Source organism: Marmota marmota, unplaced genomic scaffold (assembly GCF_001458135.2).
Source record: "Marmota marmota marmota unplaced genomic scaffold, marMar, whole genome shotgun sequence".
NCBI lineage: Eukaryota > Metazoa > Chordata > Mammalia > Rodentia > Sciuridae > Marmota > Marmota marmota.
The window spans coordinates 20,350,549-20,376,830 of record NW_026000026.1 but is presented as its reverse complement, the minus strand read 5'-3'; the positions used below and the strand labels follow the sequence as shown (position 1 = coordinate 20,376,830).

At 59.7% G+C, this 26,282-nt stretch overlaps 1 protein-coding gene across 1 annotated transcript; it reads right to left on the bottom strand.

Moving 5' to 3' along the window:
• Window positions 1-288: 288 nt before the first annotated feature.
• Tgm2 (transglutaminase 2) lies at window positions 289-26,282 on the bottom strand. Its single transcript, XM_015480766.2, has 12 exons — window positions 26,051-26,282; window positions 21,562-21,804; window positions 18,127-18,245; window positions 15,986-16,114; window positions 14,945-15,122; window positions 11,870-12,005; window positions 11,216-11,319; window positions 9,726-9,968; window positions 8,032-8,313; window positions 3,739-3,899; window positions 2,596-2,732; window positions 289-2,046 (listed from the first exon to the last, which is right to left on the bottom strand). Exons 1-12 carry the CDS (start codon window positions 26,265-26,267, stop codon window positions 1,896-1,898), a joined length of 2,100 nt encoding a protein of 699 aa, XP_015336252.1. The 5' UTR covers window positions 26,268-26,282; the 3' UTR covers window positions 289-1,895.

Here is a 26,282-nt window from a genome sequence, read left to right as displayed (position 1 = left end):
AGGATGAGTAGGAGTTTGCCACAGGAACGGAGGAGGAAGGACTCTCCGGGCTCAGGCAACTACAATCACAAAAGCCGAAAGGTGAACAAGAGCGCAGGGTGGTAGTGGAAAAGGCCCAGTGGTGGCAGGGCCTGGAGACGGACACTGCTGCTGGTGAAGTTTAGGCCTGGGGCAGGGCTGGGGCAGGGACGAGGCTTGGGAGAGTCCCCTCTGCAGGGGGCAGTCGGTGCTGGTGGGGGGAGCTCGCCCAACATCACCCTCAAAAGTTCATGAAACATGAGACCAGACTTTGTTTGAATGTGAAAAATAAACTCTTTTAATTCGGTGCTCGCGCCTCGTGGTGGGAAAGCACAGCCGCTGCCTGCTTAGGACCCCAGAGCTTTTATAGAACCATCCAGAAGTGGAGCTCTATTCATGTAGGACACACATGTCGGCTCATTTGGTGATTCTTCCCTTTGCAAAGCAGAAAGTTTTAAATACATCAGTGTGAGGTTCCCCAAGTCCTTCTGTGGGATTTTGGGAGCCCTAGAGGCTGTGACCTCATCCCCGGTAGAGACCCTTCCAGCCCGAAGGAAGCCTAGTCATAGAGAAGCCGCCGGGGTAAACCCTGAGATGACAGACTCACGAGCTCCCCAGGCTTCCTGGGGGGCCAGGGCTGTGTCCAGGGGTGCTGGCCCTGCCAAGGGGGGCTAAGGCACTGACTCAGTTGGTTAGTGACCAGCATGGGCAGTGAAGGCTCCTGGGAAGTCTAGGCGGCCAAGTTCACGGGAAGGGCAGGGGCAGCCAGGATTGTCCTCCCCTAGAACTGGGACCTGAAGTGGGGTACCTGGGCAGGGGAAGGAGGGCTTGGGGTAGGATGGTCATAGAGACGTCCTGGGCCTGGGGCCTAAGCTTTGTGGAGCAGGGGTGGCCATCTGCAAGGCGGGACCCTAAGAGGCATCAGAAGCACAGGGCTAAGCGCCCTCGGAGATGAGCTGTTTAGCTCCTAGTAGTGAGGAAACTGAGGCCCAGAGAGGGGAGGGCGGAGTCTGGCCAGACCTGAGCTTGAGACAAGTTCTGATCCCGACTCCCCAACCCCTCTGAGCCCTCCCCTGCTCCTTGCCCCAGCTGGGCCCCTTCCATCAATTCCCACGTGGCCCTGCTGGCATTCTTGGGTCAGGGCTGGTGGCACCACGGAGCCCTGGGCTCCAAGTCACAGGCCAGACTTTGGTCCAGCCCCGCCTCTCCGGCCTCACACTTGACCACCAGCCGGCTGGGACTGAGGTCTCTCTTGGACCCTCAGTCTCCTCATCCAGAAGGCAGTTCTGCTCTGCAGCTGCCCGTGGTGACTAAGTCGGTGGTGGCCTTGTGAGCTTCAGGGAGCACAGGAGGCACCGCACACAGCATGTGCCTCCCAATGGGGATATGCATGGGGACGCTGTTGGCCAGGACACTGCTGGGATATGGGCCCGGCCTATCTGCACCCCACCTGGCTCCGCCTCTCCCAGGAGCCCCAGGTGCCTGGGAGCAGCTGGGGGATGAGGTGCAGGACACATTCCAGGGGGCTGAGTTCCTGGGTCTAGCCAAACAGGCACAGCCACCCTTTATTGTCTGCGCTGAGAAACTTGGGAGTCGATCAAACAGTATGGGTGGTCAGTGACTTTCCCCAAGGCACCTGGGTGGGGAGGTGTGAGCCCCCCTCTCACTGCAGCTCCAGTCGGCCAAGGTCGGGATTCCCACTGTGTTGGCACAGAACATTCCTCACGGCTAAGGGGGAATGGGTGGGTGGGGAGCCAGGCTCAGAGCCCCACAGGCAGCCCACCCCTGCCCTAAGGGGCAAAGCTTGCTCATTAGCTTCGGATAGAGACTAGTCAGGTGAGGGCTCTCGGCAGGCTGAGGGGGCTGGGCAGGGTGCCCTAGGGGCCACCAATGATGACATTCCGGTAGCCCTTCACGGCCTTCAGCCTGTCGCACTGGAAGTTCACCACCAGCTTGTGAAGGCCTATGTCGATGGGCAGCAGGTTCACCCTGGCCTTGGCGACCTCCCCCGGCTCCACGGGGTCTGGGCTGCAGAGAGAGAATCGAGGGTGAGGAGAGGGTCTCTAGGGTCAGGTCAGAGTGACATGTGACTACTGAGCATGTGCCAGGACTCGGCCCAGAGCCTCCACGAGTGTAGGGCTAAGGCCAGCAATCCCGGAGGCCCCGCTCCCGCTCTCCGGGGGGCCTGGGCCTCTCTGTGTGTGGTGCATGCGCTCAGAAGCCCATGACACACTCTGGGGGTCACTGTAGGCAGACTCAGGTGGCCACCCGAGTGACAAAGCATTGAGCTGTACCTACATGATCCGGGGGTAAAAAAAAAAATTAAAAATAAAAACCCAGCAGTGCACGCTCATGTGACACACCCACACTTGCACGTGGGTCCCTGAAGGTGGGGGCTAAGTGGTTGTCACTGTCCAGGTGTGCACGCACTCTGCATGGGCTGCCCGCGATGTGGAGATGACCGTGGGGAAGCCCGGCTGCAGGGTGTGTGTGTGGGGGGGCGAGTGTGGCACCAGGACAGCCACTGCCCTCTGCATCTCCCTCCCCCTGGCCCTCAAGCTGCAGCGAGGCACTTACACCTCCACAGACAACTGCTCCTTCGTCAGGCCGGCCCCCTCCACGGTGAAGATGCAGTCCAACAGGGGCACGGTGAGCGGGTTCCTCAGGGACACCTCGGCCACCAGCTTGCGGTTCTGCTTGGGCTCTCCCAGGATCTGGAAGGTGGATGGGCAGGAGTCATGGCAGGTGGGGTCCAGGCTGGGCTGCCCCTGTCTTTGCTACACTTTGGTCTACTGGTGGCTGAACGGAGCCACGCCCAGCTCCGCCTCTCACCCTCCACTTCTGTGCCTGTTTCCTCATCTGAAAAATACCCACGGGGACACCCACCTATCCAGGTTTCTTCCCTGGAGCTGCAGCGAGGGCCCACATGACTCTAGGGGTGCATGCACAGAGCCTCTCCCTTGTTCTAGGGTCTGGAGTGGACAGTTCACCGGCTTTGGAGCCAGGTGAATCTTTGCCCCTTCTTCACTGTGTGACCCTGGGGAAGTTTCAAACCTCTCTGAGCCTTGTTTCTTCATGGAAGAGAAATGCCTGCCTGAGGGCTCTCGTGAGCATTGATGAGCTAAGATGTGCAAGGTCTGGCACATGATGGTGCTGCCCGTCCCTCTGCTGTTTCTCAGCTTGTACATTTGGGGGCCCAGGGGTCCTGGCTCCTCCAGGTGAAATGCTACGATGATGGTGGGGGTGATCGACACAGCTTGTACGCGGAGCCCTTCCCACGCTGTGTGTGGTTCCGGGTCCTTCCTGTGGCTGTGCTTTGAACTACAGCACCCTGCATGCTGGCAGCGTTAACCTCCCCTTGCAGATGAATGAACCGGCATAGAGGGCTGAGGAATCTCAGGGCCACCCAGGCACCCTCCCCCCTTGCTCAGACTCCAGGGTCCGTGCCCTGCGACCTCCCTGTCCCACCACAATCTTCAAGGGCCTGGAGGCCCAGCCTTAGGAATTTTGCAATTTAAGGATTCATGATTCTAAGGTCCCTGAATCCCATGACCCTGCAACCCTGGGGTTCTGAGATTCATTCCTGGAGGCCACCAGCCCGAATCCTTTCATCGTTGTGATGCTTTTCTTGGATGAGGCTGGGACTCCAGGACCCCTGAGGCTCCAAGGCCTTGAGGTTGCAGAGAGGCAGGTGTGTGCGTGGGCGGGGGCTGCCCTCACCCGGATCTTGATTTCTGGGTTCTCCAGGTAGAGGTCCCTCTGGGTCAGCAGGTAGCTGTTGGCTGCCGGCTCGATGAGGAGGCCCTGCACCTTGATGAGGTTGGACTCGGTCAGGAAGTCCCGGTACTGCTCGTACAGGATGGGAAGGGGGATGCTCTTCTCTGCAGGAGGGGGCAGGAGGGGCACATGTGAGGGCTGGCTCATCTCTCTGACCACAGAGAGGGGAAGGAATGTGCCTGAGGTCACACACACAGGAAGGCGGGCGCCTGGGCTCCCCCGTTCCCAGGGAGGAGCAGGGGAGGGGAGTGCTCCACCTCTGACCCTTCAGCTGGTGACCTGGGAGAGTCTCCTCACCTCCCAGGACCTCAGTGTCAGCACCTGGCCGTCAGGGTGCTCGTGGGGGTGGGGAGCACAGGCACCCTGTGCTGCATGGGGGTGGGTGGCGGCCACTTTCACAACGTCCTCCCACTTCACCTTCCCTAGAAGACGAGGAGACAGGCTCGTGCAGGTGAACAACCGCCACGGGCCACGCAGCTGGGAGGTGCCACATGGGCATCCGAACCAACCATCCAGGTCGAGAGTCCCAAGCACAACCTGCACCCCTGAAGGTACCACCATGGACATGGTGCCATTCCCCACGAGGCCAGTGGGTCAGACCCATTTTACAGTTGAAGATTGCCTTTCCCAGGAAAGGCCTGGCCCGGGAGAGCCAGCTCCCAACCTCGTTCAGCTGTGTGAGCCTGGGAAGATGAACTCCTCTCTCTGTTCCCAGGGACATCCAGTACCTACTACACAGAGCTGTGACCAACAGTCACCTCCAGCAAAATCACACAGTGACAAGGCGATGGGAAACAAGCTGGCAGGGCCCACCAAAGTGTCACGAAACCGGATCTAGGCCGTCTCATCTGACAAGGACCCTAACGCTGGGCGTGAGCCCTGCTTGCCCTCACTCAGAGACCCTGGGCAAGTCCCTGGTGCTGCTGGGGCCTCTCCTGTCAACGGGGCACTGTGAAGCCTCCTGCCCAGCCAGCTTGTCCAACAGAGCCCTCAGTCCCCTCCATCCCCCGACCACACCCACACACACAAACTTGCTCTCAATTTTTTTCTAACTTTTTTTTTTCCTTCGGGGAAATTTTTTATCATTACTTGCAGCAAACTATCTCATTTACCAGAAGCAGAAAGTCACTGGTAAAAATTAAAACAAGCAAACAAAAGTCAGCTGGGGTTAACCTGCCCGGGGCTGCTCGCCCTCTAAGGAGGGAGAAGAGCAAGGCTGAGGGAGGCCAAAGGCCAACCAGCACCTGGAAGCTTCTCCCTGAGCCCTGGGGGTTGATGGGGACCCGAGAACATAGTCACGGGCTCCCTGTGGGCTGGAGGTCCACACTCTGCCCCTGCAGCTGGGGGGCTGTGGGCCGGGCGCCCTCTGGCAAGTGCCACCCGCCGCCCCTGCACATCCGTTCCGGTGGGCGTGCTCCAACCTCTCATCAGATGACGCGATCCGGAAGCAACCCAGACTTCTGTGCCAATGAGGACAAAAGGGGGTGGGATGGCTGTTCCCAGACCTGGTGGAGCAGCTCCTCAGGAAAGAAAGAAAGCCCTGCCCTCCAGGAGCCTCGGGTGGGCCTCGACTTCTCCAGGAGGCTGAGGCCAGGACAGGGCTGGACCGCGGAGAGCTGCTGGTCACAGCCCCTGGCCTTGGCCTTGGCCTTGGGCCACAGGCTGCCTGGGGGGAGGAAATGCTCATTCCTCGGGTGATACGCCCTGTTCTGGACGGTGACCTGGGGATGGTCACTGAGGCCACACTGGCTACCTGACCCACCTGGAAGGGTGAGGGAGAAGGGTGGGGACAGGAAGGGGAGGGGAGAAAAGCAACAGACCGAGGAGGCAGGGCTGGGGGCAGCTGGATTTGGCTTGGTATCCTGGGCCTGGCTTCCTGTCCATTAGCACATGGAAATCCCCAGATCTTATCCTCAAAGAGCAACAAACACCTCCCCAGAGGGGGGGGCTCTCTCCGGTTGACCTTGACATCAGAAGCCTCAGGAGGGCATCTTGGATGGGCCCCATCTTCCGGCCAGAGAAGAACACACAGGACCCCTGCCCTGCCCTCCCACAGGCAGGCTGTGACCCTCCTGAGCCCCCAGCAGGAGCGCTGTCCCCCCCCCCCACCCCAGGATGATGAGAACCTTAGAACAATGGTGCTGCGCTCTGATGCTATCTGGAGGCAGAGGGCACAGGGTGACCTGCCGGTCACTCCATGCCCCACATTCCAGGAGAGGCACTTCCTTCCCTCAGACGGGCTCTGAGCACGATCTGGCCCTGAGGATGTGCCCCTACAAAGAAGCGGCTGAGCCAGCCCTTGCACAAAAGGGGACCCTGCAGCCCAGAGTGGAGGAGGGAAAGACCCAGGGCCGCGGCCAGCGCCAGATGGCAGGAACAGAACACGGGGTCCCGAGCGCCCCTCGCACCTGTAGGAAAGGAGCCTGCCCCTGAGTCCTGGGGGGTAGAGGTAGAGGTGACAGTGTCCCACACCACTGAGTGGCACAACGGCAAAGATCCAGGGGCTTCTCAGGCTCCCTGGCTCCTTCCCACTTTTGCCCGGTGAGGAGTGAGGGCCCACATGTGCCGACACCAGGGTGAACTTTCCAGATATTTCCCGCTCACCTCTTGCCCCCCAGCCTCGTGGCTGCCCGTCAGGGAGGCTGCCCGTCAGGGAGGCCTGCTCTTGCTTGCCCCATTTAGCAAGCGGGGATGATCTGGGGCTCCGAGAGCACCTGCCCTCCCCTACAGAACGCCTTCCTACAGCCCAGGGAGGGGGCTCTGCTGTGGAGGTCTGGGTCCCTGCGGAGGGCCCTGACAGGCGTCTCGCTGAGCCTGGGGCCCAGGAGAGAAGACCCCCGAGGGGGACTTCAGCACACAGACCTGGGCGAGACTCGCAGGCCTGCTCTCTTGGGCACTGGTAGGCTGAACCCCACACCCAGCCCTGGGGGTCCAGGGTGGCAAGGGGAGGGGGAGGCGGGCGTCGCAGACAAAGGGGGGTAGCGGATGGAGGCTGTAAAGGCAGAGGGCGTCCTGCCCGGGCTCTCACCCTCTGGTCATCCTGTTGAATGTCACACAGGCTCCCAGGTAGAGTACCCGCTGTGGACACTGCTGACAGTATCTGGGTATGAGTCCCTCAGGCTGGATGGGGACCCTGCGTGGAGCGGAGGCCTTTGCCCAGCGATAGGGACAATGGTCCACATGGTCACGCTGCCCCTTAGGGCATGGCCAGGGCCTCACACCACAGCTCCCCGGGCTTTCCCAGCTCCAAGACCCTTCTGTCCCCTCCTGCCTGCTGGGCTGTCCCCAGGAGAAGGTGGGACAGGCCGTGGGAGGACGGTGGAAGATGGAACTCCAGCTACCTCACACTGACCTCTGGGCCCAGGCACAGGGACACTGCAAGAGTCCTGGGGCCCGAGGGGACCACTGTGCAGAAGTCTGGCCCCATGCATGAGCGACCAACTCGGGCTCTGCCGGGGGCCAACGTGCGGCTGCCCAACACTGCCCTCCGGGCGGGGCTCTGCCAGGCAGGTGGGGCTCTGGGGGCGGAGCCAGGAGACTCCATATGGGCTGTCCAGTGCCCTTGGGCTGCCGTGTCGCACAGGGCAGCTTCCAGCCACAGACGCTACCTAACTTCCAATAGAATTAAGACCCTCAGCAGCCGCTGCATTTCCAGCGCCCAGTGGCCACATGGAGCTGGTGGCCACCCGTCCTGGGCAGCACAGATGTGGAATCTGCACCCTTGCTGAGAGTTCCATGGGCAGTGCCCACCCATGAGGGCCTCCAGTGCCCACCCACGAGGGCCTCCTTTCTCTGAGGCCAACAACACCGGGGGCAATGGAGACCTTCAGCCAGGCGGCGGGAGGCTCCTGCAGCTGGAGGCAGAGGCAAGGCAGTGGCCAGGAGAGGGGAGCAGAGGGTCTGAGAGCTGGCAGGGGTCACAGGGAAATGACAGGAAACAAACACAGAATAGCGCAGTTGCTGAAAAGACGGGTTCAAACCTTCCTCTCTGTGTGATCTTGGGAAAGTTACTTAACCTCCCTGTGCCTCCGTTTCCTCATCTGGAAAATGAGGGGGGCAGTGATCAAGTCCGCCTCAGCTCTGTTCTGAGAACCGGACGGGTGGCTGTCTAGGAAGTGCTCAGGACAGGGCCCACCCAGGCAGGAGTTTGTGTCTGCGAGGTCAGTTATGCATGCTGAGCCACAGGGCCCTGCAGGGCACACTGGCAGCCGGTGGTCACTCGACACAGGTCCTCACCTGAGAAGGGCTCCAGGGTCAGATCGGGCAGGCTCTTGGAGCCACACTCGGGCCCCAGGACCCCGTTGTAGCTGACGGTGCGGGCGCAGAGCAGGAGACGACACTCGCGGTTCTCGGGGGTGTTGTTGGTGATGTAGGCAAAGACATCAAAGTCAGTGCCCATGTTCATGCTCTGGCTCACTCGGATCCGCATGGCCACCTCCGTCTCCTTAGCCTCCTCCTTCTCGGCTAGTTTGTTCAGGTGGTTGGCCTTCGTGAAGGCTTCCCTCTCCTCTGGGGACCCTGTAGGGATGGGAAGGGAGCCCCAATCACAGCTGGAGTCTCTTTGCCAGGAGGAGAAAACGGTCCTATTTTCCACAAGTGAACTCCTGTACATCCCTTAAAACCCAGCCCCCATGCCCCCTCCTTCAGGAAGTTTCTCTGACCACTCCCTCTTCAGGTTATTTATGTGCTTTATCCCCTTGAGATGACCGAGGGACAAACCTGTGTTTCATTTATCTTTATGTCGTACCGAGGTCCTATAACGGGGCTTGGTGCATCCCACACACAAACAGAATGCAAATTTTCTCACCTCCGATTGTCTGCATAAGGACCACTTCCCCTGAAGTCCTTCCCTTCTCTCTCTCTCCCTGTCCAGCTCACCAGGGAATCAACTGCTCCTTTCTTTATGCTCCGCCCACCTCTCCTGGGTGGCTTATGTCCCTCCCCCGGCTGTGGGCTGCGTATGTCTCTCTCCATCAAGCCATGGGCTCTGGAGTTTAAGGCGAAGGGAAACGTCCTCTTCTGTTTCCAGGTAAAGCGTGGCCACCTGATAGCCAACCTCAGGCAGCCCTGGAAAGTCGGCGGGGACTTTAATTTCTAAGTCACCTCTGTGAGCCCCGCAGAGATGGCACACACACAGTCAATACTGACAAAGTCTCTATCGCGTTGAGGTGGCTGGTGGGGACACCCAGAGCCATTTTAACAAGTCCTCTGCTCCCTACGGACTTAACACAAGCAGCAGGAGGATCCCTCGCCCTGTGCTGGATCGGACCCATCTTACCTTTGGGCTCCTTGGGCCCATCTCTCCTTAACCCGCCCCACCCCCCTTCATGCTCACCTTCCCAGCTGTCTGTCAAACACTGAAAAAAAAAAAACAAAAAAAAAACTGCCAAGTGCCAGGATGTGCTCCTTTGTGGCTTCTCTGGACTTTCAAGCCCCTCTAATACAATGACACTAAAGCAAAAAGGCATGGAATTGTCCCTCTACAGTTGTAGGTTCTGCCCCTGATGTGATGGTGTTGTTGCTAAGCAACATGGTAAACAACATCATCCATTTCCAGGTCTCTACAGCAGCCACCCCTTCAGGTCCATCAGGGGTCAAACCAGGGGTCAGGAGAGAAGCTTGAATGTAGAGCGCTCACTTGGCACATGCAAGGCCGCCAAAATAAAAAAATAAAAATGAGAGTTGAACCCATCAAAAAATAAGGCTTAAAAAACAGAGGAAATCCTTTTGTGGAATATAGAATCACTGAATTATTTTCCTAAATGAATAATCCTTCCTACCATCCTCGTCTCTAAGAGATGGAACGTAGCCTGCGGCTCGCTGACGGAGGTGACCACTGAAGTGCACACACGTACACAAGGCAGCCGGGCTGGTAAACCAGGCGCTTATCTGCAAGGCTGTGATAGAGGCCCCCCCAGTGCTGCGCCTACCCTCGGGGTACTTGTAAGTGTGGGTGATGTCCTCTCGATCGTCGCGGCCCACGCCCTTGGTGCTGATCTTCAGCCCCACCACCAAGGAATTGTTGACGGACTTGTGCAAGGAGCCATCCTCCTGCCGGATCCAGTTCACCACGTCGGCATTGACCTCAGCGAAGACAAAAGGGGCGTCGTACTTGGTGTTCAGGTCACCCTCCTTGATGGCACGAACGGGGACCGGGCCACAGCAGTATGTCCCTGTTTGGGGGTAGGAGGGAGAGAGAGAGGAGGGTTCAGAAAAAGGACACTGGAGCCCAACATTCAGGGTCCCATCCTAGTTCAGCTCTTATTAGCTGCGTGGCTGGGCCACTTACCCTGTGACAGACGGAAGGCCCTGGGCACACACTAACTGCCGTGCAGGTATTTGATAAATAAAATAGAAACAGATCCCAAGGCTACCCTGGAGCAGAGCCGGGGGAAGACGTCAGAGGGAGGGCAGCCGTCCCATCTGCCTCTGAGGCTCAGAGCTAAGCTCAGTGTCCCCCAGCCTGCCCGGCAGTGGCTGCTACGTGGACAGTGCCCATATTTGTGTCAGAGTGGTTTATGACCCCTGCACCCTGGCCACAACTTAAATGTTGGGGACTAGGAGCTGGGCCGACATGTTTTGACACGTGATGAAACCGAGTAACGATAAATGAAAATCCAGATCACAGGTGGAGAAATGCGGCTGGTACGTTGAGCAATGGACGTGGCTGGAGTCCCTAAGCCGGGTCCGTGAAGGTCCTGGCCACACAGTGCAGGGGTCCGTGAACTTGGATATGGAGAAAAGGTCATCTTCAACCCAGTCCCCTTTGGCGCCACACCCTCCCACTGCAAGCAGGCAACACAACTCCGGTAGCCTCTCCAGAGCACTTGTGACTTGTCACCCCCAAGAACCGCAGGTGTTTCCAAATCGCCTTGAGTTGTCCCATGTCACAGGAGAGGGCATGCGTGCTCATCCCGATGGCTGTATTACAGGACAGACTGCCCCCCCACTGGTCTTGTTGTATAACAAAAGCGTCTGGCATCTGACCGCAACTTTGTTTCGTTAGTCCTTGAAATAACTTAGGTTTTCTTTGTAACCAGACACATTATACAATATCAAAGGGCCCATAAAGCTTTGCCAAATCTTGTGTTGGTGCACTCTCCAAATCATGCATGTGCACATGAGTGCACGCACACACACACATACACACACACATGCACAGACAAGGATCTGATTTGAATTTGCTGAAGCCACGTGGGAGGACGATGGTGCTTGTTTGGGGGCAGTGTGAAGGTGCCATTTGGCCTTTGTCCTTTACCTTCTTGCGCTCTGCATTGCTTTTCAGATTATAAAAAAGCCTCCTGTGAAAAGGTAAGGAGGCCCAGCTGGTGGTCTTTGGTGGTCTTCGGGTTGGAACCCCGGTTCCCCCATCCCCCACTCGAGCCCGGCTTCCCACCAAGTGACGGCCACGCCCACCCACCTTCGCTCTTCTCCTGGGGCGTGGGGTCCAGGGCCTGCCACCCCTCGTAGCCCGCCTCCAGGTCCGGCCTGGTCATCCACGACTCCACCCAGCAGTGGAAGTTCCTGGGGGGAGGGACGCAGGGAACCGCTCAGCACGGCCCCCATGGATGGCCCCAGGCCTTGTCCCAAGCTGAACCCAGCAAGTCCCAGCAGTCCCTGGGCTCCTCCTGGGGGTCTCAGCTGGGGCCTCGCCCTGGGCCCCCAGCGCCCCTCCCTGGGCCCCCCAGCGCCCCTCCCTGCCCTTCCTGCCTCCTTCCCTGCTTTTCCTGCCCAAAGGCTCCGCCCGCCCAGGTTCAAGCCTCTTCACCACCCGCCCGGACACCCCCTGCCCCAGGCACCCCCTCTCTCCCTTCCCGCCTCTGTCCTCTGGTCCCCAGTGGTCTCGGCAGCCGCCTCACACCCTGAGGCGCGGGGACAACCCACTGCCCTTGGAGACAAGCCCAGGCCCCTCCCTCGTCCTCCCCAACTCCCACATCCTCCTCCCGACACCCCTCCCAGTGCCGGGGTCACCCCCACACAGGCCTCTGCCCAGGCCCCAGCCTCCCCTGCCCAGAACTGCTCCTCTCTCAGGCCCAATTCAGATGTCCCCAGGCCCGTGCACAGTGGCCCTCACCAGATCATCTCGCTCCTGTCGCTCTCCAGCTCCCCGAGCTCGTTGCGGAAGTACTCGATGAGCAGGTTGCTGTTCTGGTCGTGGGCCGAGTTGTAGTTGGTCACCACACGGGTGGGGACGCCAAGGCAGCGCAGCACTGGGGACACAGGGGCCACTCAGCAGGCCAGCCGGGGCCCAGGACACTGGCCCATCTCCACCCCAGGGCGCGGGCACCATGGTCCAGGTGGGGAGGGGACACTCCAGCCCTCTGCCTGGATGATGACGCTGGCTCACTGGCCGCCCACGTCCCCTGTGACCTCTCAGCACTCCAACTGCAAATACGCCATTGACCCTCCTCTGACAGGTCTTCAATGGCCCCAAGGGCCCTGGAGGTCAAGGCCAGACTTCTGCCTCTGACCCTTGGCTCCGCAAGACCCGGCTCCCCCGTGGCTTTGGTCCAGCCACTCTGACCTCCAGCCCCTCCTGCTCCCGCTGCCTTGGGGCACTGGCACACGCTATGCCCCCTGGAAGGCCACCCTGCCAAGCCTGGGGGCCCCTTCCAGATCTGCATTCACAGCACGATGGGGTCCACCCTCATTTCCCCAGACCGTAATTGTGAGCGACCCTCTAAACAGCGACACGGTGCAGGCTAAGGTCCTCGGGGAGGCCCCGCGTCCAGGCCAGAGCCCTGCTTTCTGGGGCGAGGGCAATGTGGCGATGGCAGGTGGAAAGGAGGAGCAGGGCGGTGACTGGCATCCACAGGCCCAGCGCAGGGGAGGGAGGAAGGCCCCGGGCAGGTCCTGCCCAAAGGGGGCGCTGGGCGCTCCTGGGGTGAAGGCTCGGGGGATGCCTTTGTGCCCCCGTTTCCGGAGCTTCTTGAGTAAAAGTGACCCAGGGAAGGACAGAGAAAGTACCGTCCTCAATGGGGAAGCGAAACAGAAACCCAGCTGGCCTCTCCTGGGGACCTGTGTGGGACCTCGAGTTTTGATTGAAGTTGAGCAGGGGGGCGGGGGGAGGGGGATGTGACCTTCGTCCCTGTGCCCATCCTCCAGGCCGAGGGCTTCCCGGATGGCCCTGGATTCCGGCCCTGAGACTCGTGGGCGCGCCGAGAGGAAAGCGCAGCTGTGACGCTGGACCTCTCGCCTGGTTCCCGCGCCCCTGCGCTCTGGACAGGGGCCAGGCCTGCCGCTGCCCTCGGTCACGGCTGGTGTCCCAACCCTGAACCTTGCCCCACATGCAGTGGGTCTGAGTACAGAGGCTGGGAGGCCTGTCTCTGCTGCCAAGAGCTGGCACCACTCCTGACGCTGGGATCACGTCCCAAGAGGCCGCCGGGCCACATTGGAAGGCGCTGCCCCAGAACTAGGCACACCTGGCCAGAGCCTGACTATGCCAACATCAGCTGTGTGACCTTGGGAAAGTCACTTCCCCTCTCTGAGCCTCTGTTTCCTCCTGGGTAAGAAGAGCTAAGAATAGCAGCTTGTCTGGATGTCGTGGTGATTCAGAGAAAGGCCACAGTGTGGGCAGCCTGGTCTGCCCAGTGCCCGGGGCAGGACCAAGGAGGCACTTGGGAACAGCGACGTGTCACATGCCTCTCAAGGCAAATGCAGGTCTGGTCAGTGTCATCTGGCTCGTGGGCATGGAGATGAGGCCCGGGAGCCACCTGAGGATGCAGGACCCCAGAGTCCCTGGAAACCCAGGCCCAGGTCTCACCTGAACTGTGCTAAGTGACATCTGCCCAGGCCCAAGAGCTCCCAAGGCCTTAGGCCCCTCGCCCCGGCTCCCTTCTCCAGGGGAGAAACCGAGGCTCAGAGACACCCGTTCTCGAGTCCATCCAGCGCCGCAGGCCAGCTCCAAAGCCCGTGGGTGGGCTGGACAGAGCCTTCCTTGGCCTTGCAGAGAGGACAGTTGGGGGGGTGACCTGCCGCCAGCACTTTAGGTGACTATGGCATGTGCAGGAGAGCCTGGGGACACAGGCCACCCCTGCGGGGTTTCTCTGGGAGAATCCACGGGCTGCTCTGCGAAGATGGGCTCTAGTCCCCCAGAAGGCAGGGTCTGGGCCAGGGAGTTTCCACAAGAAAAGGGAAGTCAGAGGTCATGAGGGAGGAGGCAGGGAGGTCGGGGGAGGCTGGGGGGCAGGGAGGACGGGATTGATGGCCTGGGGAGAGCCCGGGCCAGGCCACCCCACCCAGCCTGGGGTGTGGAGGACGTTCTGGTGACCCTCATCTGGCTGGAGCTCTGGTCTTGGAGACAGAACATCTGGGGGCTGCAGATCAGCCTGTTCGATTCTGTCGTTATGTGCCTGAGACCCTTCAAGCGCCTCGCACAGGCTGACTTCACACAGGCTGACTCGTTTAACCCCCCAGGTATCCCAGGACGAACGTACTAGTATTATGCCCATGTTATGTACCATGGAACTGAGGCTCAGAGGAGTTAGTGATTTCCCCAAGGACACACAGCTCCATGAAGCAGGCTGCGGACACAGCCCTTGACTCCAGAGGCTGAGCTCTTAGCTGTATGTGATGCTATCAAGCCTCTTCTCTGAAGCACCGTTACCAACCTTGGGACACCATCAACATTTCCTGGGCCTAAATCTTCAAAGTTTCTAAAAACCCATTTTACTTTTCTGGTTTCAAGTTGCTTGACCTTCCCCTCGAGATCTCAGAACCTGCTTTCTCTTTCTCAACCGAGACCTGACTGTCACCATGGAGGTATGGATAGCTAATGTACACTGGCAGCCACCCTGGGCTCGGTTCTGTGCTGAGCAGCTGTACGTCACACCCACCCCAAGGCGGGCGGCGTTGTCCCCATTCTACATACGAGGAAACAGGTCAGCGAGAAGTCTTTGCCCCAGGCCTTGAGCTCGGGTGTGCCCGGCTCCAGAACTCAGGTTCTCAGCCCTGAGCCCACGCTGCTCCCCAAAAACGTCCCTTGAGCCTAAAAACCACCTAGAGGTATTTTTGGGGAGAGGACCAGGGAAGAGTGGCCACAGGCCGCAGGTCACTCTGCCTCGCTGCGGGGCTGGACGGGTCTCCTGAGTGCCGCCCTGTGCTCCCTCCCGGGCTGGCGGAGGCGGAGGTGGGCCTCGTGAGCGCTCACCTGTGCAGGCCACGGCGGCGAAGACCCAGCACTGGCCGTACTTGACGTTCTGACAGCCGTGGTCCTTCCAGCGCCGCAGGATGTCCACGCTGCCGATCCAGAACATGGGGCTGACGCCGTCCCCGTAGTTGTTGTCCCAGCGTCCCAGAAGCACGCCCTGGTCATCGTTGCAGTTCACCTGCAACCAGGGAGGCATCGTGGGGGACAGAGCCTGTGGCCTGAGGGAGGCGGCGGGGGCTGGAGACCAAGTTGGGAGACAGGAGCGGGGAGGAGGAGGCCTGTGGGGGCCCGGCCCTGAGGGCAGCCTGGAGAATGGCTTCCTTCCAGGAGCCAGGTGTGCTCCAACATGCGGGTCATCTGAGCTTTACCCAAGCTACTCTGGACCCCACCAAGATTTTGTCATCCCCCCTCAAGTCCCATTCCCTGCAGAATAAAATCCAGCCTCCTGCCCACGGCCCAGCAGGCCACGGGGCCTGACCCCTGCCCACCTCGGCAGCACCCAGCTCCTGTTTGCTCACTGGGCTCCTTTCTGTAGCCCCTCCTCCTCCTAGCTATGACAGCAGCTCAGGGGGAGCCGCCTCCGAGGCTAGGTCCTGTGGTCAGACCATACCCCAGGCCCCTTCAAGGAGGCCATAGTCACGTATGCCTGTGCACTCAGTCCTGTGACATTTGGTGACTGTCTGGCTCCTCTCACCTCGGCCACCGGAACGTAAGCTCTCTGAAGCCGGGGACTGGACGTGTTTTATACCCAGCTGCTGTATCCCCAGAGCCCAGGACATAGGTGGCCCTTCATAAATATCTGCTCAATGAATGAGTTGCTTTGGGGGACCTGGTGGTATAGCCTTTCATGATCTGCACTCTCCGGCTGTCTGACCTCATGTCTTGTCACTCCCACCCACCTCACTCTGCCCCACACTCACTGCCTCAGGGCCGTTGCACTTGTCTAAATCTTGTCTTTCTTGGGGAGATGTTCCATGTCCTGAGCCCCCCAGCACACAGCCTGGCCTGGGACATCACGGGGGTTAGGGACCTGCCACTCACCATACGGCTCACCACACGGCCCACATACACTGGGCTGCTGCGGCCTGCGCAGTCCTGGTTGGCGTCCTGCAGGAACTTGGGGTTGATATCCAAGAGCATCAGGCAGATGTCCAGGATCCCGTCTTCAAACTGTGTCAGGGGAAACGAGAGGAGAATGAGGAGCCCAGAAGCCGCCTCCTCCACACACTGCTGATTGGAACGGAAGTAGATTACATTTCAGCCGTACCCAGAGTGTGGAGAGACTTCTCCCCACAATCCGAAAGGCCTTTCATGATCTGCACTCTCCGGCTGTCTGACCTCATGTCTTGTCACTCCCACCCACCTCACTCTGCCCCACACTCACTGCCTCAGGGCCGTTGCACTTGCTTTTTCATTTTTCTGAAATGCTCTCCCTGCTAGTCTTTGCATGGCTCACACTTTCTCCTCCTTGCAAGTCAACTGTTATATAGATCAGAAGTGGGACCCCCTCCTTGTCATCTTCCATGGACCACCCATCTGACACATCAGGGTCTCTCCTGCTGGCCCCCAGCTCCTGTACTGTGTTCCTGTGCTGGGTCAGGCCTTGTCACAGGCCACCCTCCATGCTGCAGAACGACTCTGTGATGGTTTGGACAAGGTGTCCCCCAGAAGCACCTGTGTTAATTCAGGAGTGTTCAGAGGTCAAGTGATTGGACTGTGGATGCTGGAACCTAATCAGCCCACCCCAGTTTGAATGACGGGGTGACCACTGTAGGCAGGTGGGGGTGGCTGGGGGAGGGTCACTGGGGATCCCCCTCGCCCATCTCCCTGACCCCACCAGGAGCTGAGTGCTTCCTCCACTGGCCCTTCCCCATGATGAGCGGCCTCACCCCGGGCCCAGAGCCGGGACTCCGCCATCTACGGACTGAACCTCACAAACTGTGAGCCCCCATAAACCCCCTCTCTGAGCCTCCTCTGCCTCCACTTCTCACATGGCAAACTCCGGCTTGTTCTTGAGAGCCCAGCTCAGGAGTCCCCTGTTCAGAGAGTCCCCCCTGATCCCCACGGGCAGTTGCCCCCCACCCAGGGTCTTTTCGTCCTGGACCATGACCTCTTCCTGAAGCTCTGCAGAGACCGTTTCTCAGCCCAGCGCGGCTCGATACAGAGCAGGACATCAGGAAATTAAAAGGGAGGAACGGCTTTGTTCTGTTTCTCAGGAGAGAATTAAAAGCCCTGGGAAACGGGAGCCGACTCATTTCTGACATGGTTTATGACCGCGGAGACACCACTGCTCCTCCCCACCCCCCGCAGGCCGCGAGCTCCCCGGGCAGATGTGTTGGCGAAGGTGAGTCCTAATATTCAGATGAGGAAATGGCAGTCGGACTGAGCCGGGGTCACGGAGGACTTCCCATGGCCCCAGGGCAGGACTGGACACAGGCCCTGACCCAGAGGCTGCTGGGAGAAGCATCAGGGTGACCCCTCAGACAGCAGGAGGTCGCGGGGTTGGGGGCGCCCTGCTCCTGGCTTCATGAGCTTCCTCTGCAGAGTCTCAGAGGTTTCATGGGCCGTCGGTGACACGGGAAATAAGAGCCAGCCCAGGCTGGGCACAGAGAAGAGCCTCGTAGCTGAGCCCAGCCTGCCTGCTGGACCTGCCCTGGCTGACCCACCTCTCTAGCTGGTTGATACAGTGGTCGGCCAGAGACCCCACTGTGGCCGCTGGACAGCAGCATGGCCATCTGGATTGGCAGTCCCCCCCAGCCTGCTGAGCCAGAACGGAGGATGGGCTCCCACTCTGTGCTTAACGCGTCCCCCCAGGTGCTCTAATGTCCACTCAAGTTGGAGACCCACTGACCCTGAGAACAGTTCAAAGGCTTGTTCCACACAGGCCCAGCCCACGGAGAGCACCTCCAAGGGCTGCCTCTCATCTCTCCCTGTGCCCTCCTCTCTGGGAATTCCAACCAGCTCCATGGCTCCTAGAGGCTCTCTTAATTCTTTCCCCAGGGCTATTCCTTGGCTGTGTGACCTCAGGCCAGCTCTGGCCCTCTCTGAGCCTCTAGCCAAGGACCCTTACATCCTTGAGAGGAGGGGGTGGGCCACTCTGCAACCCGCTCACACCTTTGCGTCCCTGGCTGCCTCAGAGGCAAGAGGTCTGAGTGGTCATGAGGGGCGGGGTGAAGCCCTACCTGCCCAAAGTTCCAAGGCACGCTCTTGATGAACTTGGCCGAGCCCTGGTAGATGAGGCCCTGCTGGGTGAGCACATACTCCTGCCGCTCCTCCTCCGAGTCCAGGTAAACAGCATCGGCTGTGGGCAGGAAGGGGGGAACCTCAGCTCTGGGTCTGGCGAGGCCAGGGTCCCTGCAAGCCTGGCAGCCAGGCCAAGCCAGCATCTCAGAGGTCCTTCTAACTTTTAAATAGAAAACCAACCATCAATCAACAGCCCCATGACCATGAGATAAAGTGATATCGGTAAGTAACAATAAAGCCTGCCATTCACCCAAGGGCACGCGCCAGGGCCCGCGATAAATCTACGACGTGGATTAATTCATATATTCTCCTGAAGAGCCCTAGGAAGAAGGGACCCTCAGAAGTCCCTTTTCAAAGATGGCAAAACTGAGGCTCAAGGATATTTCGTAGCTGGAAAGAGTGATGCTTAAAACCAGACACCAAGGAGCACTGACCAGGAGCCAGGAAGTCCTGATCCCGACCATCTCTTGCCATGTGGCCCGGGGCAGGTCACTTTGCCTTCTCTGCCCCCTCTGTCAGCTTGAGAGGAAAGTGTGGCTGCAGGTCTGAAAGGTGCTGGAGCCCTGAGCCAGCATGAGGAAGGAGCAGGTCCCAGTGAGTGTGGTGCAGCGGGAGGCCAAGGAGGGTCATCACGAGGGTCATCATGGCCCCGGGCAGTGGACCCTGTCCAGCTGGGGGGGGGGAAGGGCTCGCTGCAGGAGGGGGCATCTGAATTCCGCCTTGGGAAGTGACCACGGTTCTGTGCTTGGAGCCTGGGGGGTGGCAATCTAAGCAGAGACCAGACAGAGCCAGGCTGCGGCCACCGAGAAATGCAGGCCCTGGGTCCCGGTGGCCAGCGAGGGGAGGAAGGGGCCGAGGAAGCTCAGGCCCATGGCAGGACCCCAGGTCTGCCGGCTTGAGACGACCACGTCCCAGATGGAGAAGATGGGCTGGGAAGGAGACACCCAGAGCCACGCAATGACTTCGGTGGGCCCTGGGCACTTGGTGGGCCCTGGGCTTCCATCCTGCACATATTTAAAAAAAAAAAATAATAATGTCAGGGCCGGGGCTGGGGCTCAGGGGCAGAGCACTCACCTAGCACGTGTGAGGCGCTGGGCCTGATCCTCAGCACCGCGTAAATAAATAAACAAATAAAGGCCCAATGACAACTAAAAAAGTTGTGATGACGGCACTGGCCTAAGGATGGACACCTTAATATTACATACGAAAACCTATTGCTCCACTTAAATGCCCATTTTTTTCCTTCTGGTTTCCAAGGCAACCACTAAAGGTACGGTGGGCCCAGGGATGGGGCCCTGCGCCTGTTGGGGAGGCCACCCCGGGTTCCCCGGCCAGCATGGCGGTCAGGCCAGCAGCCCCTCTCCTGTCTGCTCTGTGGCTCTGGACACTGCGAGGAAAGCCAGCCTTGGAGGAGCTGAGTCAGTGGCGCCAAGAATGAAAGAGAAAGCAGGACTCAGAGAGTGTCGGTGGGTTGAGTGGGAGCTGGACTGCAAGGTCCCCGCCCAGGTCTTGGGTCAAGGTGAAGACGCCGGGGACGCGGGGCCTTGCCTGTGACTGCCTTGGATCCCGTTCACCCTGAGCCCGGGGTCCCATCTCACAAGCAGATCTGGCCCTTTCCCACCAGAGCAGTGTCCTCCCCAGCAGCCCAGCCCAGCTTCCTGCTCCCCAAGACTCCTCCTGCCCTGGATGTGGGTCACTTTAGTCACTGTGCTGCCTGGCAAGTGGCCACTCCAACCAGCAGGGCAGGCCCAGACAGAGCCGGAGGAAGGGGACTTCCCCAGAGCCGTGCTCGCCCTTCCTTGAACCCTAAGGCCCTGCAGCGGGTGTGGGTGGGGACACAGGCCTGTCCCTGCTTCAGGAGCAGGGCCACCAACAGCTGTCACCCTCTGCAGACTGACTAAAATTTAAACCAAGCTGCGGTGGGTCCCAGGGAGGCCGCTTCTGTCTCAAGAAATGGTTCCATGTGCCCAAGGCAGGGGGCTCATGGTGACACCCCATGGGCCACGGGAGCTGACCTCACGGCCATCAGTGGAGTGCTGGACATGGGCACGGTACAAGGCTTTTAGAAGAAATGAAGAGATGGGTACCGACCAGTGTGGACGGATCCTCAGATGACACGGAGGAGGAAACCAAGCTGTGGGTGGACACTGTGGGGCCCCTTTTATGTTTGAGGGACCCAGATCCACAAAACAGCCCTGCCCATGGGTGAGCCAGGAGACGGGCCCCTGGACGGAGGACAGCGGTGTCTTCTAGGAACTGGGGTGGCGTCTCCCGGTTGTGCCTGAAGCTTGTGTTTTTATGCTCTGTGTCTTACTGTCACCTATAGAAATCAGAGCCAGAATATGCAAAGGAGAAAATGGAAAGGACCTGATCACGTATGTCACAAAATGCCCCAAAATAGAGAAGAAAAAAATAGAGCAGTGATCCAGGGAGAAGACGGCTGCCAGGCTGGGCGGGGACCTTGGCTCCTGGTGTCCCTCCAGCCTCCTCCTGGCTCGCTAGGTCAGAGCAGGAAGGAAGCAGGTGGGATCCCTGGCTCGCCAGGTGGGGAAAGCGCCACCCGGGAGGGCAGGCGGGCTCTGCTCCAGGACCTGGACCCCCGACCTCCCGCACAGCCCTCAACTTTCTCTCTGCCCCTCATTGTCCACTCACTTCCTGAAGGAGCTTCTAGAAACCACTTGACCTCTCTGAGCCTCAGCTTCCTATCTGAGAAAGGGAGGAAGCTGGCGTGTCCCCTGGGGACCCTCAAGGGGAGCAGTTGGAAAGGAGAAAGGGGCAGCGAAGAGGGGAGGCTGCCTCAGTCACCTCCCTGGCCTCTCGGCCCTCCACCGAGCCTCCCCGGACCAGCCTGGGGGAGTCCACAGCAGGTCCTGGTGGGGCAGAACAAGGACATGGCGGTGCCCGGCACTGGGCACCAGGCAGGCACCCCATTCCTGACATGGGGCTTCTACAACCCAAGACACCGCCGTTCTCCGCCATGTAGCGAGGAAGCTCTCACCAGATGCGGCCCCTCCTTCCTGGACTTCCCAGTCTCCAGAACCACCAGCCAAATTAACTGCTGGGGTTTATAAATCACCCTGTCCGTGGTGTTCTGTGATAGCCACAGAAAACACCGAGACGCCTGGGTCACAGTGTGCTGGGACACACGGGTCTCAGACATGGGATGAAATCCTTGGGTAGCTGGGTGGCCTCAGGCCGGTCATTTTGCCTCCAAGAGCCTGTCCCCTGATTGTAGAGAAATCATGTCCTGAGGCTGCAGCTCTGAGCGGGCACAGTGGGGCTCCCAACCCACCTGATGCTCCTCCTGCCCTGCCCATGCCATCCCCAGTGGCCTCCCTGGGTGGCCCACCACCTGTGGATGGAGCGTGGCTCACCTGGGCACCAGGCATTGAAGAGCAGGGTGAAGTGGCCCAGCACGAAGCTGGAGCCCTGGTAGCCGCTGGAGGCCTCCAGGCTGAGGCGGTACAGGCCGATGGGCGCATTGGCCGGGGTGCTGACCTGCAGGGAGAGGGTGGTATCCCGCTGGTCCGCCACAAAAGCCGTCCAGGTCCCCTCCTCCAGGGTGTCAGCCAGCTGGAAGCGGGCCTTGGTCCCCGCCTCCTCGCTGGGGTTGGGACCTGTGGAGGGAGAACACAGCAATGGTGAAGAGGGGTGGCCAGGGCTGGCAGGGGCCGGACACACATCTGGCTGGCACACATCTGGGGTCCCAGGCCAGGTTCAAGGCTTAGTCGAGAGGACTTTGGCAAGAGGCTCATCCTCCTGAGACTTGGCGGGAATCAGAACTCCCACCTTGCAGGGTGGCTTCGTGGCGACACATGAAAAGCCACAGGCACAGAGTCGGGCCATGACCAGAGAGAGTCCTCCCGGGGGAAAGCACAGCACAGCCTGGGGCAGAGTCTCAGGGTGACTTGGGGCAGACTCATCTCCTGCCCAGGCCCCGTTTGCCCATCCGTAGCAGGATGCTCCCCACAGTCCTCCATTCCTGCCCAGCCCTTTACCTGTGACCTCCCGCCTTCCCTTCAGAGACAGGAGCATGCGCTCGGGGCAGGATGGCACCTGGTCCTGCTGCAGGCTACTGAGGGCCTCTGTCTCCCAGGGCTGCTCCCCAGCACCCCCCATCTCCCTACCGCCCTTTATGCTGACGCTGACACTTCCTGCTTCCTCTGAGACCCCTGGTGCAGGTGGGGAAACTGAGGCCCAGAGAGGACGAGGGCAAGTTAGCATATGAACCCAAGTCCCCGACCCTCAGCTGTCCCCTCTCACTGCTTCTCCTTCCGAAAGGGGAGGCTCCCTAATGGGGTCTCAAAGGCCCAGCGGAGCTGGGAGTCGGTCACAAAAGTGGCTGCTTCTGGGTGCAGTGGCACCTGCAATCCCAGCGGCTCGGGAGGCTGAGGCAGGAGGATCGTGAGTTCAAAGCCAGCCTCAGCAAAAGTGAGGCGCTAAGCAGCTCAGTGAGACCCTGTCTCTACATAAAATACAGAATAGGGCTGGGGATGGGGCTCAGTGGTTGATTGAGTGACCCTGAGTTCAATCCCCTGTACCCAAGCCCCAAAATGTGGCTGCCTGCTTAGGTGAGGGGACAGCCCAGTCCATGCAGACAGGTCTGAGTCACGGGGCGGGCGGGAAGGGGCTGGTCACTTTCTGTCCATGGGCGGCAAAGAGGAGAAACAGAGAATGTTCTCTGCCTGGCTGGGCGGCTGCCCAGGAGGGTTTATTTTTATTTCTCACCTCCCTGCCTGCAGCGCTGACAGTATGGGGTCCGCTCACCAAGGGGCTCCTTCCAGTGCTGGCCCCCTCCTCCCTGCTTGCCCATCCACCCACACCCAGGCCCAAATATGACCATGAAGTAACAGGCGACACAGCCTCGGGGACACCTCTGAGTGCCAGGAGCTGATTGGAAGCCTCTAAGTGCTTCCTGAATTCCAGAGCTACTGGGGGAAACGAGGCGGCCTTGGGTCTAGTCACCTGCCCGGCCCCCCAGGGCCCAGGCCCCAGGCACTGTAGCAGACTAACACCGTAGGCCTGGCAAGGTCGGGTTTCAGCCCTGAATCCTGTTTGTAACCTGGGACGGGTGATTTAGCTTCTCTGGGCTACATTTTCTCGTCTCAATGGAGCCAATTGAGTAGCTCCTTGTAAGGTTGCTGGGAGGCTTCCAGACGCGGTTGTAAAGCCTAGCACACAGTAAGTGCTCAATAAACACTGGTTCTGTTGTACATCATCGTCACCAGAGCTCCATGAGCCGTTCAGAGGGCTCAGTGAGAGTTCATAGAAAGCCCTGACCAGGAGCCAGCTCAGAGTGACCACGGAGAAAACAGGAGCCTCCTCAGTCTCGTTAAAAGGCATCGTATGACTTCCCCGGACGAGGAAGCCGAGACCGAGAGGGTTGAGCTGGGAAGACGGTGACAGACCGAGTGGATGCCTGGGCCCCAGCACAGAGTGAATAGTGTCCCTTTCATTCTCAGTAAAGTCCCTGTTTACATGATCAATTATCTGGTCACTGTGGAAACAGGCCACAGCCACTGTCTCTGTTGACATACCACCCTCTGGCTGGGGCAGAGGAGAAACACACGTCTCTCTATCTTGGGGCAGCCTGTGCGTGCACACACACACACACACGCACACACACACACACCTTGCTTCCCAGAGGCCCTGAAGCAGGGCATGGAGAGAGCCTGGCCCCTGGCCCTGCTGCTTCTCTGTTCTTCTCCAAGATACTCTTAGTGGGGCCAGGGCCACCACGGTGACTGCCCCAGGCCTGAATGACCCTCAGGACCCAAGGGCTCCTGGCCCCCTTCCCAGGCCAAGGTGGCAGGTGGGGACAATGGTGAGCTTGCAGGGCAGAGGCTCCTGCTCCTCAGAGAGCCCCCCCCACACCGCCCGCCCTGCGAGGGAGCAGGACTTTGCACCCCTCCCCCGCGGCAGGGGACTGTTTGTCCAGGGTGGCCTGTGCCCTGGGATGGGGCCGGTCAGGTCTCCCACAGCCTGGGGAAAATTCACAGCCACTGCTAAGGGCGACGGCCTTCGCCGAGTGTCCTTGGCCAGTCTTTCCCCTCCCTGGGTCTCAGTTTCCCTGAAGGGGTGGGACAGGCTGAGCACAAACTAAAATGTTCCAACAGAGGAGCAGCGTCCCCAGCCAGGTCCCAGGCTGGGCGCTGACCCAAGCCAGGCCTGGGGGTGGGGGCCCAGCTTCCTGGTATTGTCCCTCAGGCTTCCCCAGCCCCTGGGAGGGTCTTGGTCCCTTGGACCCTGGACAGGGAAGCCATGGCTGCCCACCAGGGGCCGTGGAGGTGACCAGGATGTGCTGGTGAGGGCTGGAGATAAGTCAACGAGACTGGAAAGCAGAGATTAGCGGCAGGGTGGGAAGGTCGCGCCCCTCCCAGCACGGAGCGTGGGGCCCCAATTACCTACCGAGAAGCTGCCGGAGACAGAAGGCGAAAGAAGGTGGCCCATCACAGGCCACCCACCTGGTGACCACCCACCCACCCATTTCACAGGGGAACATGCCGAGGCCCAGCAGGCGCCTGTGTGGGCAGGTGACATGCCGCTATGGGTCAATGACAAAGAACCTTCACTCACCGCAGGTGAGGGTTGGAAGCCTGCTGTGTCCCCGACTCCCTGAGTGACCTACCTGGGTGAGGGACTGGGTCTTTCAGATCCCAGATTCCTCATCAGCATAATGGGGACCCTTTCTGATTCCAGGGTGCGAGGGTTGAGATGCTGCTGGGGCTGCCCAGATAAAAATGCGGTTTTGCACCAACCTGAGCAGAACCTCTCAGGGGACACACCCAGGCTTCACCAGCCATGGACCCCAACCTTCCACTTTACAGAAGGGGAAACTGAGGCTAGAAGATCAAAGACCTGCCGGGCCTCTCAGCTCTGTTAGAAGGGCCCTGAGGATGCTGGTGTGTGGGGTGCCAAGAGGGGAGGGGCAGAGGAGAGGGACAGGGATATCCTGGCCAGCCTGCAGTCTCCGAGATAAGCCTTATCAAACGGCCTCCAGGTGAGTGGGGCCCTAGCCAGGCGGGCCAGCTCCTGCCTGCTGCTCTCTCTGCCCTCAAAGACCTCAGAAAGAGCGGCCTCTCACGCCTGAGGACCAGAGTCCCAACAAGTGGCCTTTTGTTAACCCCAAGGGTGTGGTTCCCCCTCAGAAGCCAGACCAACTGATTTGGCTTTCGAGACCACTTTCCTAGGAACAGTCAACAAAAGCAGATCGGGTAGAGGCACCTGGGGAGAGGCTGGCTGGGGCTCAATGTCCCTTCATCCATCCCTGGAGACTGTGGAGTGAGACAAGCAACAGCCACCAAGATCTACAGGACATCCCCGCCCCCATGCCAGACTCTCCCCACTCAACAACCTTCCAGTGTGAGTGCCATTCAGATGATGAAACTGGGGCTCAGAGAGGCTAAGTGACTTGCCCAATGTCACACAGCAGGTAGGCAACCAGTCCACTTAGCGGGTTTGAGCCAGCTGGACTCTGTCCTCCACTCAGACCTGATTTGGGCCTGATCTCAGAGGCCTGGGGGGTGGGAGTCGGCAGGGTTGTAGGGATTCCAGGAAGCAAGTGTTGATAAGAGATTGGAAAGTTGTTTTGGTGCGGGAAAGACAGGCAGGATCTAGACAGACCTTCATGACCCTAGCGCTGGGATGACAGGTCTTTAGGCACCCAGGAATCCAGGGATTCATAAACAGACTTGTTTGTGAGGCCGGATGGCCTGAAGTGACATCTCCCTGTCCACTTTCTGGGCCTCGGTTTCCTCATCTGTAAGATGGGGTTAGTGACAGGTGGGCATCTCCAATGGGGCAAAGAGGTAGGAAGTCTGTCAGAGGAGAGGCGACAAAGGTCGAGGGGCTGCAGGAACTCACCTGTCACGGCGCTGAAGGTAAGGGTGTCCACGCTGGCCTCATAGCCACGGCCCTCGAAGTGCAGCGTCAGCCAGAAGCCCTGGCCCCGCCGCAACACCAGCCTGTCCTGGCACAGGTCAGCAGTGTGGTGGTCGCGGCCGTTGGCCTCCAGCTCCAAGTCACATCTCTCCAAAACTAAATCTATGGAAACGGAGATAACAGGAGAGGCAGGGACCATGAGGTGTGACGCAGG

Bases quoted from the DNA above. Each gene is read 5' to 3' on its own strand.
- Tgm2 (XM_015480766.2), bottom strand. From the start codon at position 26,267: ATGGTCCCTGCCTCTCCTGTTATCTCCGTTTCCATAGATTTAGTTTTG. The intron at 18,246-21,561 runs GTGAGCCACGCT...TCCTGCCCACAG, and splicing joins CTTCAATGCCTGGTGCCCAG to CCGATGCTGTTTACCTGGAC. The intron at 8,314-9,725 runs GTAGGCGCAGCA...CCATCCCTACAG, and splicing joins CACTTACAAGTACCCCGAGG to GGTCCCCAGAGGAGAGGGAA.